This window comes from Aptenodytes patagonicus, chromosome 2 (assembly GCF_965638725.1).
Source record: "Aptenodytes patagonicus chromosome 2, bAptPat1.pri.cur, whole genome shotgun sequence".
NCBI classification, from domain to species: domain Eukaryota; kingdom Metazoa; phylum Chordata; class Aves; order Sphenisciformes; family Spheniscidae; genus Aptenodytes; species Aptenodytes patagonicus.
In genome coordinates this window covers 22,669,247-22,684,123 of record NC_134950.1, presented here as the reverse complement: position 1 = coordinate 22,684,123, position 14,877 = coordinate 22,669,247, and the positions used below count along the sequence as shown (strand labels likewise).

At 35.4% G+C, this 14,877-nt stretch overlaps 1 protein-coding gene across 32 annotated transcripts in view; it reads left to right on the top strand.

Annotated features, from left to right (window-relative positions):
- Nucleotides 1–14,877, top strand: part of RIMS2 (regulating synaptic membrane exocytosis 2) — a 515,547-nt gene that overhangs the window by 51,480 nt on the left and 449,190 nt on the right. For 9 of the 32 annotated variants that reach the window (XM_076329285.1, XM_076329287.1, XM_076329286.1 and 6 more), the window contains exons 2-3: nucleotides 11,323–11,355; nucleotides 11,753–11,839. The exons of the other annotated variants lie outside the window; for them this stretch is intronic. In XM_076329285.1, coding sequence (XP_076185400.1) covers nucleotides 11,323–11,355; nucleotides 11,753–11,839 — 120 coding nt within the window. The remainder of the gene's footprint in view (nucleotides 1–11,322; nucleotides 11,356–11,752; nucleotides 11,840–14,877) is intronic. 32 annotated transcript variants of the gene reach the window in all.

Sequence of the window (14,877 nt, the reverse complement as noted above, 5' to 3'; positions counted from 1 at the left end):
TTATATGATAGTCATTCAGAGCTTCATGTATGCGTGCTTGCAGGACATAAGTCTGCCCTACAAAGGAGCTCTCTGTAAGGCTGATTTTGAAGAGGCTGAGAACAAGAAGAACAAATTCATGATATTTGTTATTTCTGTTCCTGTTATTTCCTCTGCAAGCAATCCTTCTCTAGGATTGCCTGCACTCTGGAAGAAATCTGAATCCATTTCGTGTAATTAAATGTCACAGTCTGAGAAACACTAACTTACTATCTGTTGTGTAGTTGTTAAGCTCTTCAGCGTACATGATTTTTACCTGGTGAATATACTATAGCTAATAAAGTTATAAAATCCTTATTTAACAGGCAAAACAACATATCAAGACCAAGTAATTACTAATGCATTTCAAATTAATTACAGAGTTAAAATGAATTTTCATTTAATTCACCTGCTAGCAGCTGAGCTCAGGGTTGCATATTTCACTGTAGCAGCTGGTGACAGTACAAGCATCTAGGAAAGCACTCTCTGCAGGAGATGCTTGGAATGCCATCTACTGTTGAAGAAGCAAAAAAAACCCAAACCCAAAACCCCTAGCAAAAACTGCTTTTTTGGAGTAGTTTGTTCTAAAATGAAACTCTGCTTACATTGTTACGTCTGTACATTTATTACTTGTGAGGCCATCTTTTTTGCAGAATATTTAGAATATATTATGTAGAATTCAACTAATGCTCTGAAAAGGGATTAAATGTTTTTGATTTCAGTATCCAACTTTTGTATCAGTTTTAAAATTAGGCTTTCTGCTTTGTTTTATGAGTTTCCTGAGAATTGCATTTAGTTGCAAAACAGAATGAAACAGAAGTTTTTATGTTTTAATGAAACATAAAATAAAGTCTCACCTTTCCAATATAGAATTAATGGAAATTACATTAAATAAGGAAAGTTGCAATCCAGACACTGTAATAAATATCCCTGAAAAATCCTTACAAATAACATTTTCATTTAAATGGAATGAATATTAAGAGAAAGACCTTTCTCTGGAACAAAAAAAGGCATTTTTTTGACTTTTTAAGAAAAACAAGTGTAGGACAACAATGAAAATGGTATTTGATTATCTGTTACTGAACTTCACTCTGGTAGAACTGTGCATGGAGATTACAGATTTACTCAAGCTTGAGTAGTCTTGTAAACTTGTATGCTACGTTGGGATATATTTATGCATGTGTTATTACTATCAATGATATTGGTAAATGTTTGCATTTTGGTCATGACCAAGACAATATAATTCACAGTCATCATGTTATAGTCATCTTCATTTCCAGAAATAAAGTATGGCTTACTGTAATGCAGCTATTGTGGTATGTTTCACACATCCTGTAGGCAAGACGATAAAACATTTTTTTTTTCTATTACACAAAATACAAAAGATTACGGTGGTAGACCTAAGATCTAAGTGCTATTCCAGCACTCCTGTGGTGAAACTTGATTTTTTGAGAGTAACATGAGGTATAAACATAGAGTATTTGTCTTAAGGATTGTATTGGAGGAAGATTTTCTTTCCAATTGACTGTTGCTGTTCTTAAAAATGTAGGAAAACAAACAAGCAAAACCAAAACATGGCTAAATTAAAACTAAAAACAGTAATAAAGTAAAAGATAATTAGAATTTTCTTCAATTTTATTTGAAAATAGATACATTCAAATGAAGTTTAGCTGTCAAAAATTAGTCTTTGTTAGGAGATTGGGTTGTAGTAGTATATGTAACTCAAACATTTTTCAACCCAAATCTCACCTGAGAATTGCTATGGGGTCCCCATAATTACACTGAATTGCATTTAGTAACAAATCTTATGTGACAATTGGACAATTTTGCCTGTGTCCCTTCTTTGAAAATGAGAAGAAAGTCCAGTATTTTGTTCTGGTTTGACTCCTGCTATTTTATGTTGAATATTTTTTTCCTCCATAAATCACCTGCCTGAAATATCCACGTATCTGCAGGATTTATGGGAGTATCATTTATTAAATTGGAGAGAAAAAATTAAACCCAAATAAAACTTTTTTTTTTTTCCAATGAACTTAAATATACATGTCTTAAGAGCTTAACCAGCTAAAGTTTTGTTAACATAGTTTAGAACACCCTGAACATCCTGAGTGAACGCAGTTACTGCTTATGTAGAGGCCTTGAAGAGGTGTCAGGCTCCCATGTGAGGCTTTTCAGCCTGTATATAGCACGAGCACTGAGATTATAGAGAAGTCAGGGCTTTTCAGATTGTGTGTGAGAGCCATTAGCGTGACCAAATACACTGCAGGACAGATGACAAATGATTAAACTGTTGTCTCACAATGTAGCTTCTTAAAGAGAAGGAAATGGGTATTTGTAGGAACATAGCCTTTTTTGTCTAGAAAGGAGTCCACTGACAGAGCAAACCGGCTAAATTCAAGGAGGTATTTACCTGTATCTCATGTCCTTGAAACTGGATTTGGGAATTCATTCTAGTGAAGACTTATGTAATACTAGCTGCTCTTTAAATGAGCCAATAGAAACTGAATAGGTAAACTTCTATTAAAGAAATATTTACTAAGGCTCAAGGACTCCTTAAAACTTGCCTGCTCTTTTTAACTGCTGCCCTTGACAGCCCTCATAGGCATTGATTGGATGTTTTTTTGCTCTTACTGCATTCCTAACACAGGCCAATTTTTTATTTTACATGTTGCAAGTTAGCTGGTCTGATCTTGCAGCTATTACATACGGTGTCAGAGGTGAACAACTAACAGGTAATGGATAATTTACCCAGAGAAGATTAGACTGGTGAAACTCCTAGTTCAAGAAAGTTGGTAATGTGACAACCTGAAAAAAACTTCAGAAACTTTAAGATTGGAAGACACTTCTTCACTGAATATATTTTCTTATGTTAATATTGTTTATACAGGATGAATAATGCTACTGTCTTCTAGCTATTTTTATTGCCTCTCTTTGACAATTTTGCTTGATCCAAGACTTTCTATTAATTATTACTGTATAATTTTTATTTTTCCTAGTTTTTGTACATGCCTTGTTCCCTCAGCAGACACAAGATACCCAAGTGGGAAGCAGCTGGCATATGCCACATGGCAACCAATTATAATGCTGATGGTTACAAATTCCCACTTACTCTGTGATAACCAAAATACTCTTTTGTTTGCTAAATACAGGAAAAAGCCGCAGTAGCCCATTTTAAACAATATGGTAAGTTTGGACAAACACTAGATTTTAAACATTGACCTTTTAATATCACCTCCCTCGTCGAGGCCTCCTGCTTGCAATTTTGGATAACCTTCAAAAGAGAGCATTGATCCATGAGTTAATTATTGGAACTGCACATAACATAATGGCTACCATTCAGTGTAGTATTTATTTATTATTACAGCTGTACTACAGTCATTGTCTCATGTGCTGATTTGTGATTTTGACACATTTTATGGTTTTACTATCAACACCATAACAGAAGGAAAAAGTCTGACCAAGCTAGGAAATGTGTGAGAAGTGTGGGAGCTTTCATTTGTAGAACACAGTGTCTCTCTCTCTTACTCCAGAAACAAATAATAGGAAACATTTTTGCCCTGAAGAGTTCATATCCTAAGATAAGCAGAGTCTGATTTATTGTGCTGGTTCTGAAATAATCAAAACATACTGTCAGTCTCTTCAATTTTAGAGTTGAAAGTACAGGGCTGTTGAGCACTATGTTTTCAGTTGCAGTGAACCACATTTTAGTATATATTTTCTAAAAATATTAGTGTCAAAATTTCACTTTGAGACTTGTTTATCTGGAACTTTTGATAAAACCATCCCATTTCTAATTATCATCTAAATGTCACAGTAGTCTTAATCTTTTATTATTTTATTATTATGTATTATTATTATGAATATATTCTGGTTATGGGTGATGTTCATCTGAGGTTCATGCAGGGAGCTCATTCAGCCTAGACTATTATTATAGAGGAGCATGTATAGGTCTGTGCTTATCCGTAAAGTGTGTATGGTGTTTTCTTCTTGTTTCTCTTGTATCTTTAACATCACTTCAGTTTGGACTTCAGGGACGTTTAACCTCTTCAGATTGGATTTAGATAAGTTTTAAATTTATTCTGTGTTACAGGTATTCTTTCTAGCCCAAGTACCCAACTTCTCCACCTGCTAGTTCAGGAATATGAAATGTCCAATTGCCTCTCAGCTACTGATCTTGGAGGTGTTTTTGTGGAAACTGCTGGTACTTTTGTTACAAACAAGTCAAAATTAGTTGGGAAACTCACCTACATACTTCTTCAGGAAAATCTTTCCTTTGAAAAGACATTGCTTTATTGTCCAAAATATGACCCTTCTTAATTCAACTACCTATACTCTCTAAATTAATAAAAAACTTGGAGCAGTCATGTAAAATAAAGACTTTAATTTTGATCAAAAATAATTAAGCTGAATGTTCTAAGGTGAATGTTCTTATAGCATCAAGAGGATGATCAATGCAGAGAATCAATTCAGTTAGTATGTAAATATTTTACAGTTATCCAATTGACATGGCATTTACATTTAACCTCCTTAGCTCTCTTTTCTTGGAGTTAAACATTCTTACATAGTTTAACTTAATTAATCTGTAGAGGTGCCCTCTTTCAAGGAAATAGCTGATTTTACACATATTTGACTGTGTGACTGTGTTAACTCCACTGCTTTGTGTGACTGTGTTAACTCAATGTTTTGTCAAGAGTGGGTGCAGGCAAAGTTATATATCGTGTATGTGTCATATATCTTGACTTCTGATGTGTGAGCAGATAGTCCCTGCATACTAATCCTTTTTTTTAAGTTTGCCGCTTGGTGCAGAGCATATCACTGGGATACCGTTACAAAGATTTAGAAAAAGAAAAGAAAGAGTCCACAGCAGGAAATCTAGGAAAATAGATTAATGGGCCTTGCTCTCTAAGACAGGGTGGTAGAAACCTCTGAACGTGGCTGGAGCTGATAATCTTCCCCCTTTTTCAGCACAGTCCCTAGCTGGACCAAGGGAACAGGCATCCCCACAGTGGTTTAGATATAGTTAGACACTGAATGCCATTTTTGGTGAGAAAGAGTGGGAGGCAAGGGGAAAGGAGAGGGGAAGGGGGTTAGAATTTTTTTTTTTTTTTTTAAATCCTATTTTATTTTCAGTGCCATTTTCCGGGGTATACTGGGGAGAAAGTTTTTCTACATTAAGAAATATTGGTAATGGTAAATACTTTTAAAAGATTATGATGTTCATGTACTATGAGAATGGAAATATATAATTCCCTGAGAAAGACAGTTACATACCTTAATCAAAATCTTTTAAAAGTGCTGAAGACTGAAATCACTCACTTTTGCTTTCCTTTCCAGCTTCCCATGCAGTCTTCAGCTCAGTTCATGTTGGGTAATGCTAAATTTTTTTTGAAGATTGTTGCAAAGTATTAATTTAGTAATTGCATTTTTTGTCTGTGAAAACTTTCATGGAGGGATTCAACAGTGATCTCCTTTTTACTCCTTTCCTTTAATGTGTAATCAGGGTTTTGGAAGGTAAGTGATGAGCCACAGAATACAGAACTCCCAGCTTGTTGATAATATTTAGTTAAACATTTCCAATGGCAAGGGTAATTTCTTATCCTTTGTAAGTATGGCAAGGATTTACCTGTAACCTGAAGTTTTTACAGACTTTGACAGACATTCAGTAAGCAGCATGAATTACCACACAACATGAACAAATTTGTTCATCTAGTGTATGTTGGGTACCTACACGATTTAGTGTATTAAGGTAATTTAAGTTGGGTTTTTTGTTACCTGCTTATGAATTTTTGTTGAAGTGTCTTTCATTTAAAACTGTGTGCCCTAAAGGATGCAGGTCTCTGCCTTTCAGATGGGTTAGAACTTCTTTGGTCAGGTGATGGAAGCATCAGCTTGTAAAGGACGGTTTTAAAAACATCTCCTTGATAAGCATTTGTTAGTAATAGACTTTTCATGAGGTTTTTCACTTTTATAACAACTATCACAAGCATCACAAACACAGAGATACCCTCTTTTTACTACTTACAGGACTTGGCTTCCGCATAATCCTTTTTACTTTTCAGAATACTCTGTAGTGTGGTGTAGTCACAGTAGTCCTGTGAATTAACAGTATCTCCAATTTTAGACTTCTGTGCAAGAAATAGCAGTATCTAACTTAAAATCCATAAACTGAATTTATAATTTTGTCTTCACTCTTTGCTTTTCGCTAGGTTTGCATTGAGAAGACATTTGCTAATTATCAAATGATTTTGGAATAGTTAAAATCTGCTAATAATTGGAGACAGTTGTTGAAGACAGACAGAGAATACTGTCTTCCCTTCAAATATTGTGTGTTGGCATCTTGACTCTGGAAAGAGCTGCTGGCTCTGTACTGTCGTCTGGAATGCAAAGAAGAACAAATGCAAATACTGAGGATAGTATTCCGTTTAATTCACTTTATAATACATGTGAGTGTCAAGTAGTTAGCATTCATACTGTTGTTTTTATTTGAAAGATAGAAGCTCTATAGATTTTTTTTTTATGTTTACAACTAGAAATCTGTATTTGAGACAAAATTATTTGCTGCAGCCTTCTCTCAACTATTTTCTACTTATTTGCTGTGAACACAGCTGGAGGTCAATGTCAGCATTGTATCTGTAGAGGAAGCAAAATTTGAAGATTCTTTTTATAGTTCTGAGACTATCCCTCATTGTTCCTGTATGATTTGCTTTAGGAAAACCAGATAGTTCTGTGCATTAATATTTAATCTCATCTTAATTCTTAATCAAGTTTAGTGTAATGTGCGTTGCTCATTGAGACTACGGTACATATATTCTGCTTTGGGTTTTGGGCCATTAGGCTCTATGTTCTCTAAACTTAAAATTTCCTACAAGTGCCGCACTCTCTGGACTTCATAGGCAGTATATTTAATAAAAATAGCTACTGTAGAAGCATCAACAACTTCATTACATTGATACCAGCATCATCAATTACAACATTAATTGTAATAACGAATAGATATTTAGATGTTTTTGTTCATGCAGAATCCCAAACAAAAGATTGATTTGTATGTCCGATCCTCTCCGCTTCAACAAAAGGGCTAGAAAAAACTTCCATCCTAGTCTATCCTCTTCTAACCACCTCGCTGAGGTGGTTAGGAGATAAGGAGAGCATAGAAAGCTACTGAGCAAAGGACTGTAACTACTGGCCTGTAACATTTTAAAATGAAAGTGACATAGAGTGTTATATGCTTTATGCTCAACTCAGTGTTTCTAGGAGACATTAGGTACATCCAGACTATTCCTGCAGATCAGATCTCCTTGTGCTTGTATGTCTGTGGATTGCAAAGTTGTGAATCTTGAGAACACTGTTGGATTTGAGATAGATATTAAGATGTTTATCCCTGCCAAGGATGGCTGATTCTGAAATCTGGATTTCCCCAAACTTCACCAGAGAAGAACTAGACACCTGTTTCATTTCAGATATCTAGGAGGTATAGAGTGTGTTTTATGGGTCATTTTCATGGATTTAGGCACCTGAATTCTGCCCACATGTTTTTGTGGCTATGTATCCAAGTATGTAAAAGTAGAGAAGAGGTCTGATATCAGAGTGGTTGTTGGTTTACCTGTGACCAACGCATCTTTTGGGAAGAATGCCTTATGGTTTTGGCATAGTAGATTTTAGAGAGGAGCTTTTAGAGATGGCAGTAGATTGAAGAATAGAAAAGTATTAGGAGTTTAAAGGGCTAAGAAAAATTTTTATGTTAATGTTTCCACTACCTTTGCTCCTGCTTCCATTTTTCTTGTTCTCTTCCCTCTTCTTTCTGTTCTGTTCTCCTATTCATTCTCTGTGCCAGTGGGACTAGCCATAGTTTTTGAGGAAATTTTTAGTACACGGAGAGGATCTACCATCAAAAAGTGTTCACTGAGACTTGAGATCTGACCTAATGATGCTAGCTCCTGGAAAAGATCAAAGGGCTCTGGCACTTGCACTGTGTAGGCTTGCAGAGGAACACAAGAGGGATGGTGCTATGAATGTTTCAAAGGGCAGAGGTTCCTGATGGCAAAGTGCAAGGTGCAAAAATTCTTTATTGTTGACAAGTAGAAAAATCCTGGCTTGTTTTCAAGTGAAGCAGTATATGGAGTTATGATATGTGCAAAAAAGTTGTGATTAAAGCTTCAGACTCTTCTAACATATTAGAATTAATTTGATGCTTGTGCAAAATATTGAGTGAATTCCTATAATGACAGAAATAATGAAAATAGGTGATAAAGTATTTAATATTCTGCACTGTTAGAATGCATTGTCCCAGTCACTGTTAATCAGACACATTATCTGCAGCCTGTTGGTGGTTTTAGTAACCAGGTATCAATCAGAAATTGTTTCTAGTGAATAACTAGAACTGGCATTGTTCTTGGCAGAGTTTTGAGAGGGTAAGATTGAAAAGATATGGGAAGGTAAAATGAAGACAGGTAGTCTGGAAGAAGCAGAATGCAGTCATACTGCTTGGGGTTTTTCAATTGGTCTGTTGAGTAAATGGAGGTTTGGGGTTTTTTTGACCTGTCAATCCACTTCTTTTAAGCAATTATTAGTTGTTGATTTTTGAAAGGAGGGGAGAAAGCAATGCATATATATGGGAGTACACAATCTAGTAAAACACAAAGCAGTTCTTGTAACCAAAGGAAATACAACTGTATGTGTGTTTTTAGACAGGGTTTAAGAATCTGGAGTCTCTCCAGTCCTTTTCTGTCTAGAAAAAGCTATTTAAACCACAGCAGTGTTAAAACCACATTCTGTGTATTTCATCCAATATGTCGTTATTTCTATCAGTTACTACAGCTTCTACTCCTAATTTCATCCGATTGAAGAGTCTTTTGGAAAGAGAGTAGCAGGCATTAGCCTGTGGTTTGCTGATTTATATCCAGAATCTCTATCTATTCTCTGATCTTGAAAGATAAATACCTGTGCTGTACACCTGAAGGGTCCAGGCGTGTTGATCCACAACATCTATATTAGTTTAATTTCATGTGGTAGAATCTATTTTTTTCAATAGATTTTTTTCATAATTTCTTTTCAAATTGTAGCTTACCCTCCATGGTTGTTATAAAGTCAAGGAAGATCGTTGCCTAATCCAGGGACTGAAGGATGTATGGAGAGTGCTAAAGCAATGCGTCACAGTTATATCATAATGGAAGCTGTTGTTCTCACATAACTGCGGTGTTGGAAAGTGTATAGTGGATGAGACACAGAATTGTAGAGGAGAAAAGTTTATTTCATAGGAGATACGTTTTGAATTGCGGGGTCAAATTATATCCTGACTTAGAACACGGCGTTCCTATAAAATGCTGGGAAAATAATTTTAAATGCAGGTTTTCAAAGTGTCTTCTAATGGGCAATGTTTTTTATTTAATTGTGCTAAACTGAAAATCTGATTGTAAGATTTTCAAAAATACCAAGGGTTTGCAGCGGCAATTGAAGTCACCAAACATATACTGTTATGTTAAGATGCTAGATCCTTTTGAAAAAAACATACTAAATATTTCAAACGGCACACTCAGAATTAGTGTGCACTATTGCAAATTTGATCTTACTCTATTTTGATCTCAGTTTCCACGTGAAAAAATTGACCATGGTCACTACGCAAAGGAAAGATGTTAGTTGTAATCTGATTATGTGAAGCGCTTAGATTTCCTTTGTTTATTTCAATAGAAAAATTCACAATGAAGTAGTAACTTAAAAGTGTCCAGTAAATATGTTTGGGAGTCATGTACAGAGAGGAATATAAGGAACCATGGATTAGCTGCATATTCAGTTTTCTTTGTCTGGTTGTCAAGGAGGTGATACTTAGACTGTCTAGCTCTAGGCATGTAACTTAGGAGCTCTGAATCATTGTCTGGGAGTGTTTCCTTCTGACAGTTGACCATATAGAGCTTTTAGGCTCTTAATGTTGGGGGATCTGAATTAAATGTCCTAAACTGTCTAGTGAAAAATGTATGGATATGCTTCAATTCCCTGCTCCTCCCACCCCTCCCCCTTTGAATTTCCTGTGTCGAAAAACTAGTACGGAATTTCTTGGCTAAAGATAATATGATTAAGATGCATGGTAGAGTGGAATTGTGACTGCATGAGAAATTTTTATTTTTATATTTCTTAATTTTGGAGTATATCTGCTTTTTTTTTTTGGTACTGGGACATTTCTTTGTATATAAATTTCTAAACTGCTGAAGGGGCAAAACCGTGCTGCATGTTCAGTTTTCCCTTTCTGTAGTCAATTCTGGAAAATTTTTAGTGTGTCTTAGTGTCCACTTATTTAGTTCTTGTGTAGTCACTGAACCCTGTTTATAGAGGTATTCACTGTGGTATTGTATGGAGGAGATGTGGATCTATTTTGGTGAGCTTTAATTTTCTGTTCAAGGTTAAGCACCTGCTTAAATTGGGAACCTGCACTCCCTGTTAGGTAAGAGAGTATTCTCCATAGAGACATCCAGAATATCTATTTAGGAACCTTTTTGGTTTTTTTGAACATATAGGGAAGCTAGATCCTAACTTGATATTTAAGACACATATCTGCAATTAGAGGATGTAAATATTCCTGTGAGTATATGTTTCCATTCTTGGGTTTGGTGGAGAGGAGTTGCATAGAACGTCGGCTTCCTCACTCAAATTAAAACATGTATTTCAGATAGAATATTTTCCTAAAGACAATGGACAAATATTAATCAGTGTATGCATTATCTAATTCTTTTCTTTTTAGCAAGTCCTAGTAAATTTTACTCAGAGTAAAATTCCTTATCTTTCTTTCCTTAGTTTTTAGAGTTACATTGTCTGCAGACCCTGACATTACTGTAGTTTAATAAATATAGCACAGATTTTCCTTTAATCTATTAGTTCAGACTATTGCATTTTAAATGGCATGTTACGTGTTATAAATTCACCTTGAATTATGATAGGTAATTTGGTTGTAAATAAAAATAAAAAAAATAGATTATAGTTAACATAATCAAAGCACCTTCCTTTGCATTTATAGCTGAATGTATTGCTGGAAATGTTTTAAGATGATATTCTCTCCAAAGAATTGGAAGCCAGTTATAGAACAGTACCGATTTCATTTTGTAACTAAAAGTTTTAGATACTTGGCATTCCCCATTTTTAATCCTAAATGGAAATAAGCACAGAATACAAGTGAATATAAATATACAACAAATATTAAATGAATTCCTTTTAACTTAAAGTAGGAACTTTCTCCTGCCCGTGTGATACAGATTATAGAACTTCAGCGTAGTTGTTTTACAACATGTTGCACTCAGTTGTGCAAACTTATCTTTTTAGGGTCAAAGAAGAGCAAAAACCACAGCTGACACAGTAAGTAAAATATCTTAAAAATGCAGTAGGCTTGACTTTTCTATCTTTGCCATGTTCTGCTTTCTGCACCTTTGATGGTATTAGCTTTCACTAATACCTGATAGGCTGCAGGTAGTTTGTCATCTGCTTCCTGACTGGCTTGTAAGAGAGCTGCCTGCAGCTTCTTACTTCATCCACATGTTAGCTGGATGTAGGTTCTTGCTGCCTGCTTGTGAACTGGTGAACTGTAAAACTTTACTTCCCTTACATCCTTAGTGGCTGACTTAGTATTGCAGCTGACATTCCCATTGGCTCTAGCTTTTCCGCCTGTATATTTCTATTAGCATTGGATAAGAAAACATTTAAACTAGTGTGGTTTTATTGGTTATTCAGTCACATTATTTGCTTATTTAAACAGGTGGTTTCCCTTTAGTGGGATCACTGAGCTGGTAAATAACGTTCTTCAACCACAGCAAAAACAGCAAAATGAAAAGGAGCCCCAGACGTAAGTAAGCTGCTCTCTGTAGACTAAGTAATGTCTGTATAGCATTAAAACATACTGGAGAGTATGTTTAAAGTAATTGCCATTTAGAACATCCTGCTGAGGGCATTCTACAAGCTGACATGGTTTGCTTTCTGACCCCTCCTTTGCAAAGGGAAAACTGAAAATCAGGTTGTACTCTCCTCATCAGTAACTTAAGTGATTACATTAGAATACAATCTGAGGAGTTACTACTGCTCCATTCGCCTTTTTCTGCAAATGTTCCATACATGAAACTCCCAGTGAAGTGATGAGTTTTCTATGCATGAGGAGCTGGAATGATAAGACATGTAGTATTATATATAGCATGTCTATGCACATGCATGGTATTTGTGATATTGGTCATGCATAGAATGCTATACAAATCTACATAATATGTATGAAGAGCTTTTTAAGGACCAGGAAAATGTCATTTCATTTTTTTTCATGCTTCTGAAGTATCTGTAAAGTTTCAAAACTTTAGCAGATATAGGTGAAATCTTGGTTCTGTCAAAGCTGAGGGAATTTTGACTTTGATGGGGCCAGTATTTCATCCACGGACCTTTTATAGTGCTAAGCCAGTATGAGAGCCATACGAAAAATTTTACTTTTCTTGCTATCTGAAAATTTTAAGATTTAACAGAAACTGGCAAAGCTAGGACATTCAGTCTTAGAGTAGAACGTGAAGCATGGAGCTGAAAATATTCTTTTCATAATGAGAAACTAAAAAATATTTATTATTTCATATTTTCAAATTCTTACATTGTGACTTCTGATGTTATTGAAGCTTTAAACAGCTAAGTTGCTATCTTTTCTTTCTTCTAAAAGGGAATGCCTTGTTGGTTCTCATGATAAAAGAAATGTTTGCTTTTGAACCCATGTATAACTGGTTTAAAACATGCATATTATTTGTTGTTAATTATTTTCCAGGAAGAATCAGTTTCAGTTTATTTTTAAATATGTATCTTTAAGTGGAGTTTCATACTTGCAGGCCATGAAAGCTGTGAATTATTTTTTAAGAATACACAGTGAGAAATTTTCACAAAATTAAACAGAGCAATAGGCCATAAAATTGATATTCTGTAAATCAATCTATTATTCTGAGCTCTGTTTTTGATATCCTCACTTCAGCTGTTATAAAATGCCCCATAATATTAATAGTGGAGTTTTTTCTTTATTGGTTATTGTGAGATACTGGCAATATTACATTTTGTTCACAACACCTCAGTACCTCCTTTGTATTCCCAGTTTTGTTAATGCAGCAAATTTGTTCTGCTTACTAATGTTGTACATATGAAGCATATGGCTTTGAAGAAACTGAAAATACTATATACTTGGTGTAAACAGTTGAGTTACAGTTGCCAAAAAGTACTTATAAATGGTTACTGTTATTATGGAAGGATTTTTTTGAACAGTGATCTCTTTGGGAGTCAGCTTTGTTCAGTGTTTTTATTAAATAATTAAGAAATGAGTTAGTTTGTATACTCATTGAATTTACAGATGGCACAAGGCTGGGAGAAGTGTAACATCTAATAGCAGGATTATATTCCAAAATTACACTGAAAAATCCAAGCTATGGTTATGATGTTATGATGCCATTCAAAAGGATAAATGCAAGGTGGTGTAGTTTTGTAGGGATAGTTTATGTGGTTGACATAGGATAGAGAAAAATGGTGTAAGTAGAAGTTCTTTGGCAGAGAATCTGGAAGCCATAGTAGTATGTAAGTTGAGCAGGAGCCAGTATTGTGAAAGAGATAAATATCATGCTGGACTGTATAGACACTAGCCTGGAAGCTCTGTGAAGAAGTTTTCACTCTGCTAAGCTTTGGTAAGGTCTCACCTGAATAGCATGCCCTTTTTTGGACACCATCTTTCAAAATGATGTGGAACAGTTGGAATTCAGTGGAGAATAATAAGAATGAATAATCAGATGTCTAGAAACATGCATGGCATGTATAAGGAAAAATTTAAACATATGAGGCGATTTAACCCCCTGAAGAGAAAATCCCAGGGGATGGAGGAGATGGACAAATCTTTAATTATGCAGAAAGTTGCTGAAAAATGGAAGAAAATAATCTCCTCTCCATGCCTCTGGTGGTGAAACAGAAAGGAGTAAACTTAAGTTGCATCAGGGAGGATTCAGCTTGGTAGAGAAAACTTTTTAATGGAAAGAAAATTTAAAATGCTTGTATAGTTTGCCTAGGGCTTGTGTGGAAGCTGCGTCACTGAAAATCTTGAGGAGTGGGTTTGGCAAATATCTGCTAGCAGAGACACAAGTGTAGCTGGTCCTGTGCTGGGACAAGAGAATGGACTAAGTGACTTTTTAAAGTGTCTTCCAGCACTGTTTATTTGTGATAATTTCATTAATTTATTAATGAACATGATTTATTTTTGTGATTATTGTAAACTTTCAGGGAGAAAATAGAACAGAAATACTAATGGTACAACTTTTTTATTTAATTTCTTTTTCTGACTTTAATGGCTTGCAGAGAACTGTTGTACCTGGGAACATTGTGGGACGCTGGGGAGCAGCATGGAACTCTATATGTCTGAAGAAATTTTTACCACTATCCATACGTATTGGGGCTTTTTCCACTTGAAATCACTGTCAGTATCTGAGTCTGTAATGGATTTCAAGACATGTCTAGCTGTCCAATTTTGCTGATGAAAAAATTATTTACAGGTAATCTGGTGAGGATAAAATGTGGGAGAAGGCAGAAAAGGAATCATAGTAGTGGTTGAAAACATAAGGTATTATGTTACAAATTTAACTTTTGCTCTGGTGAAAGTATTTTTGAAGAACGGTTGACCATGTGTCCTTATGGGCAGAGGCAGCATTAGTCTGACATCCTTGGACATGAATTCTGTACCACAGAGTCACTGAATGGTTGAGGTTGGAAGGGACCTCTGGAGGTCATCTTGTCCAACCCCCCTGCTCAAGGTGGGTCACCTAGAGCTGGTTGTCCAGGACCATGCCCAGACGGCTTTTGAATGTCTCCAGCGATGGAGACTCGAGAACCTCT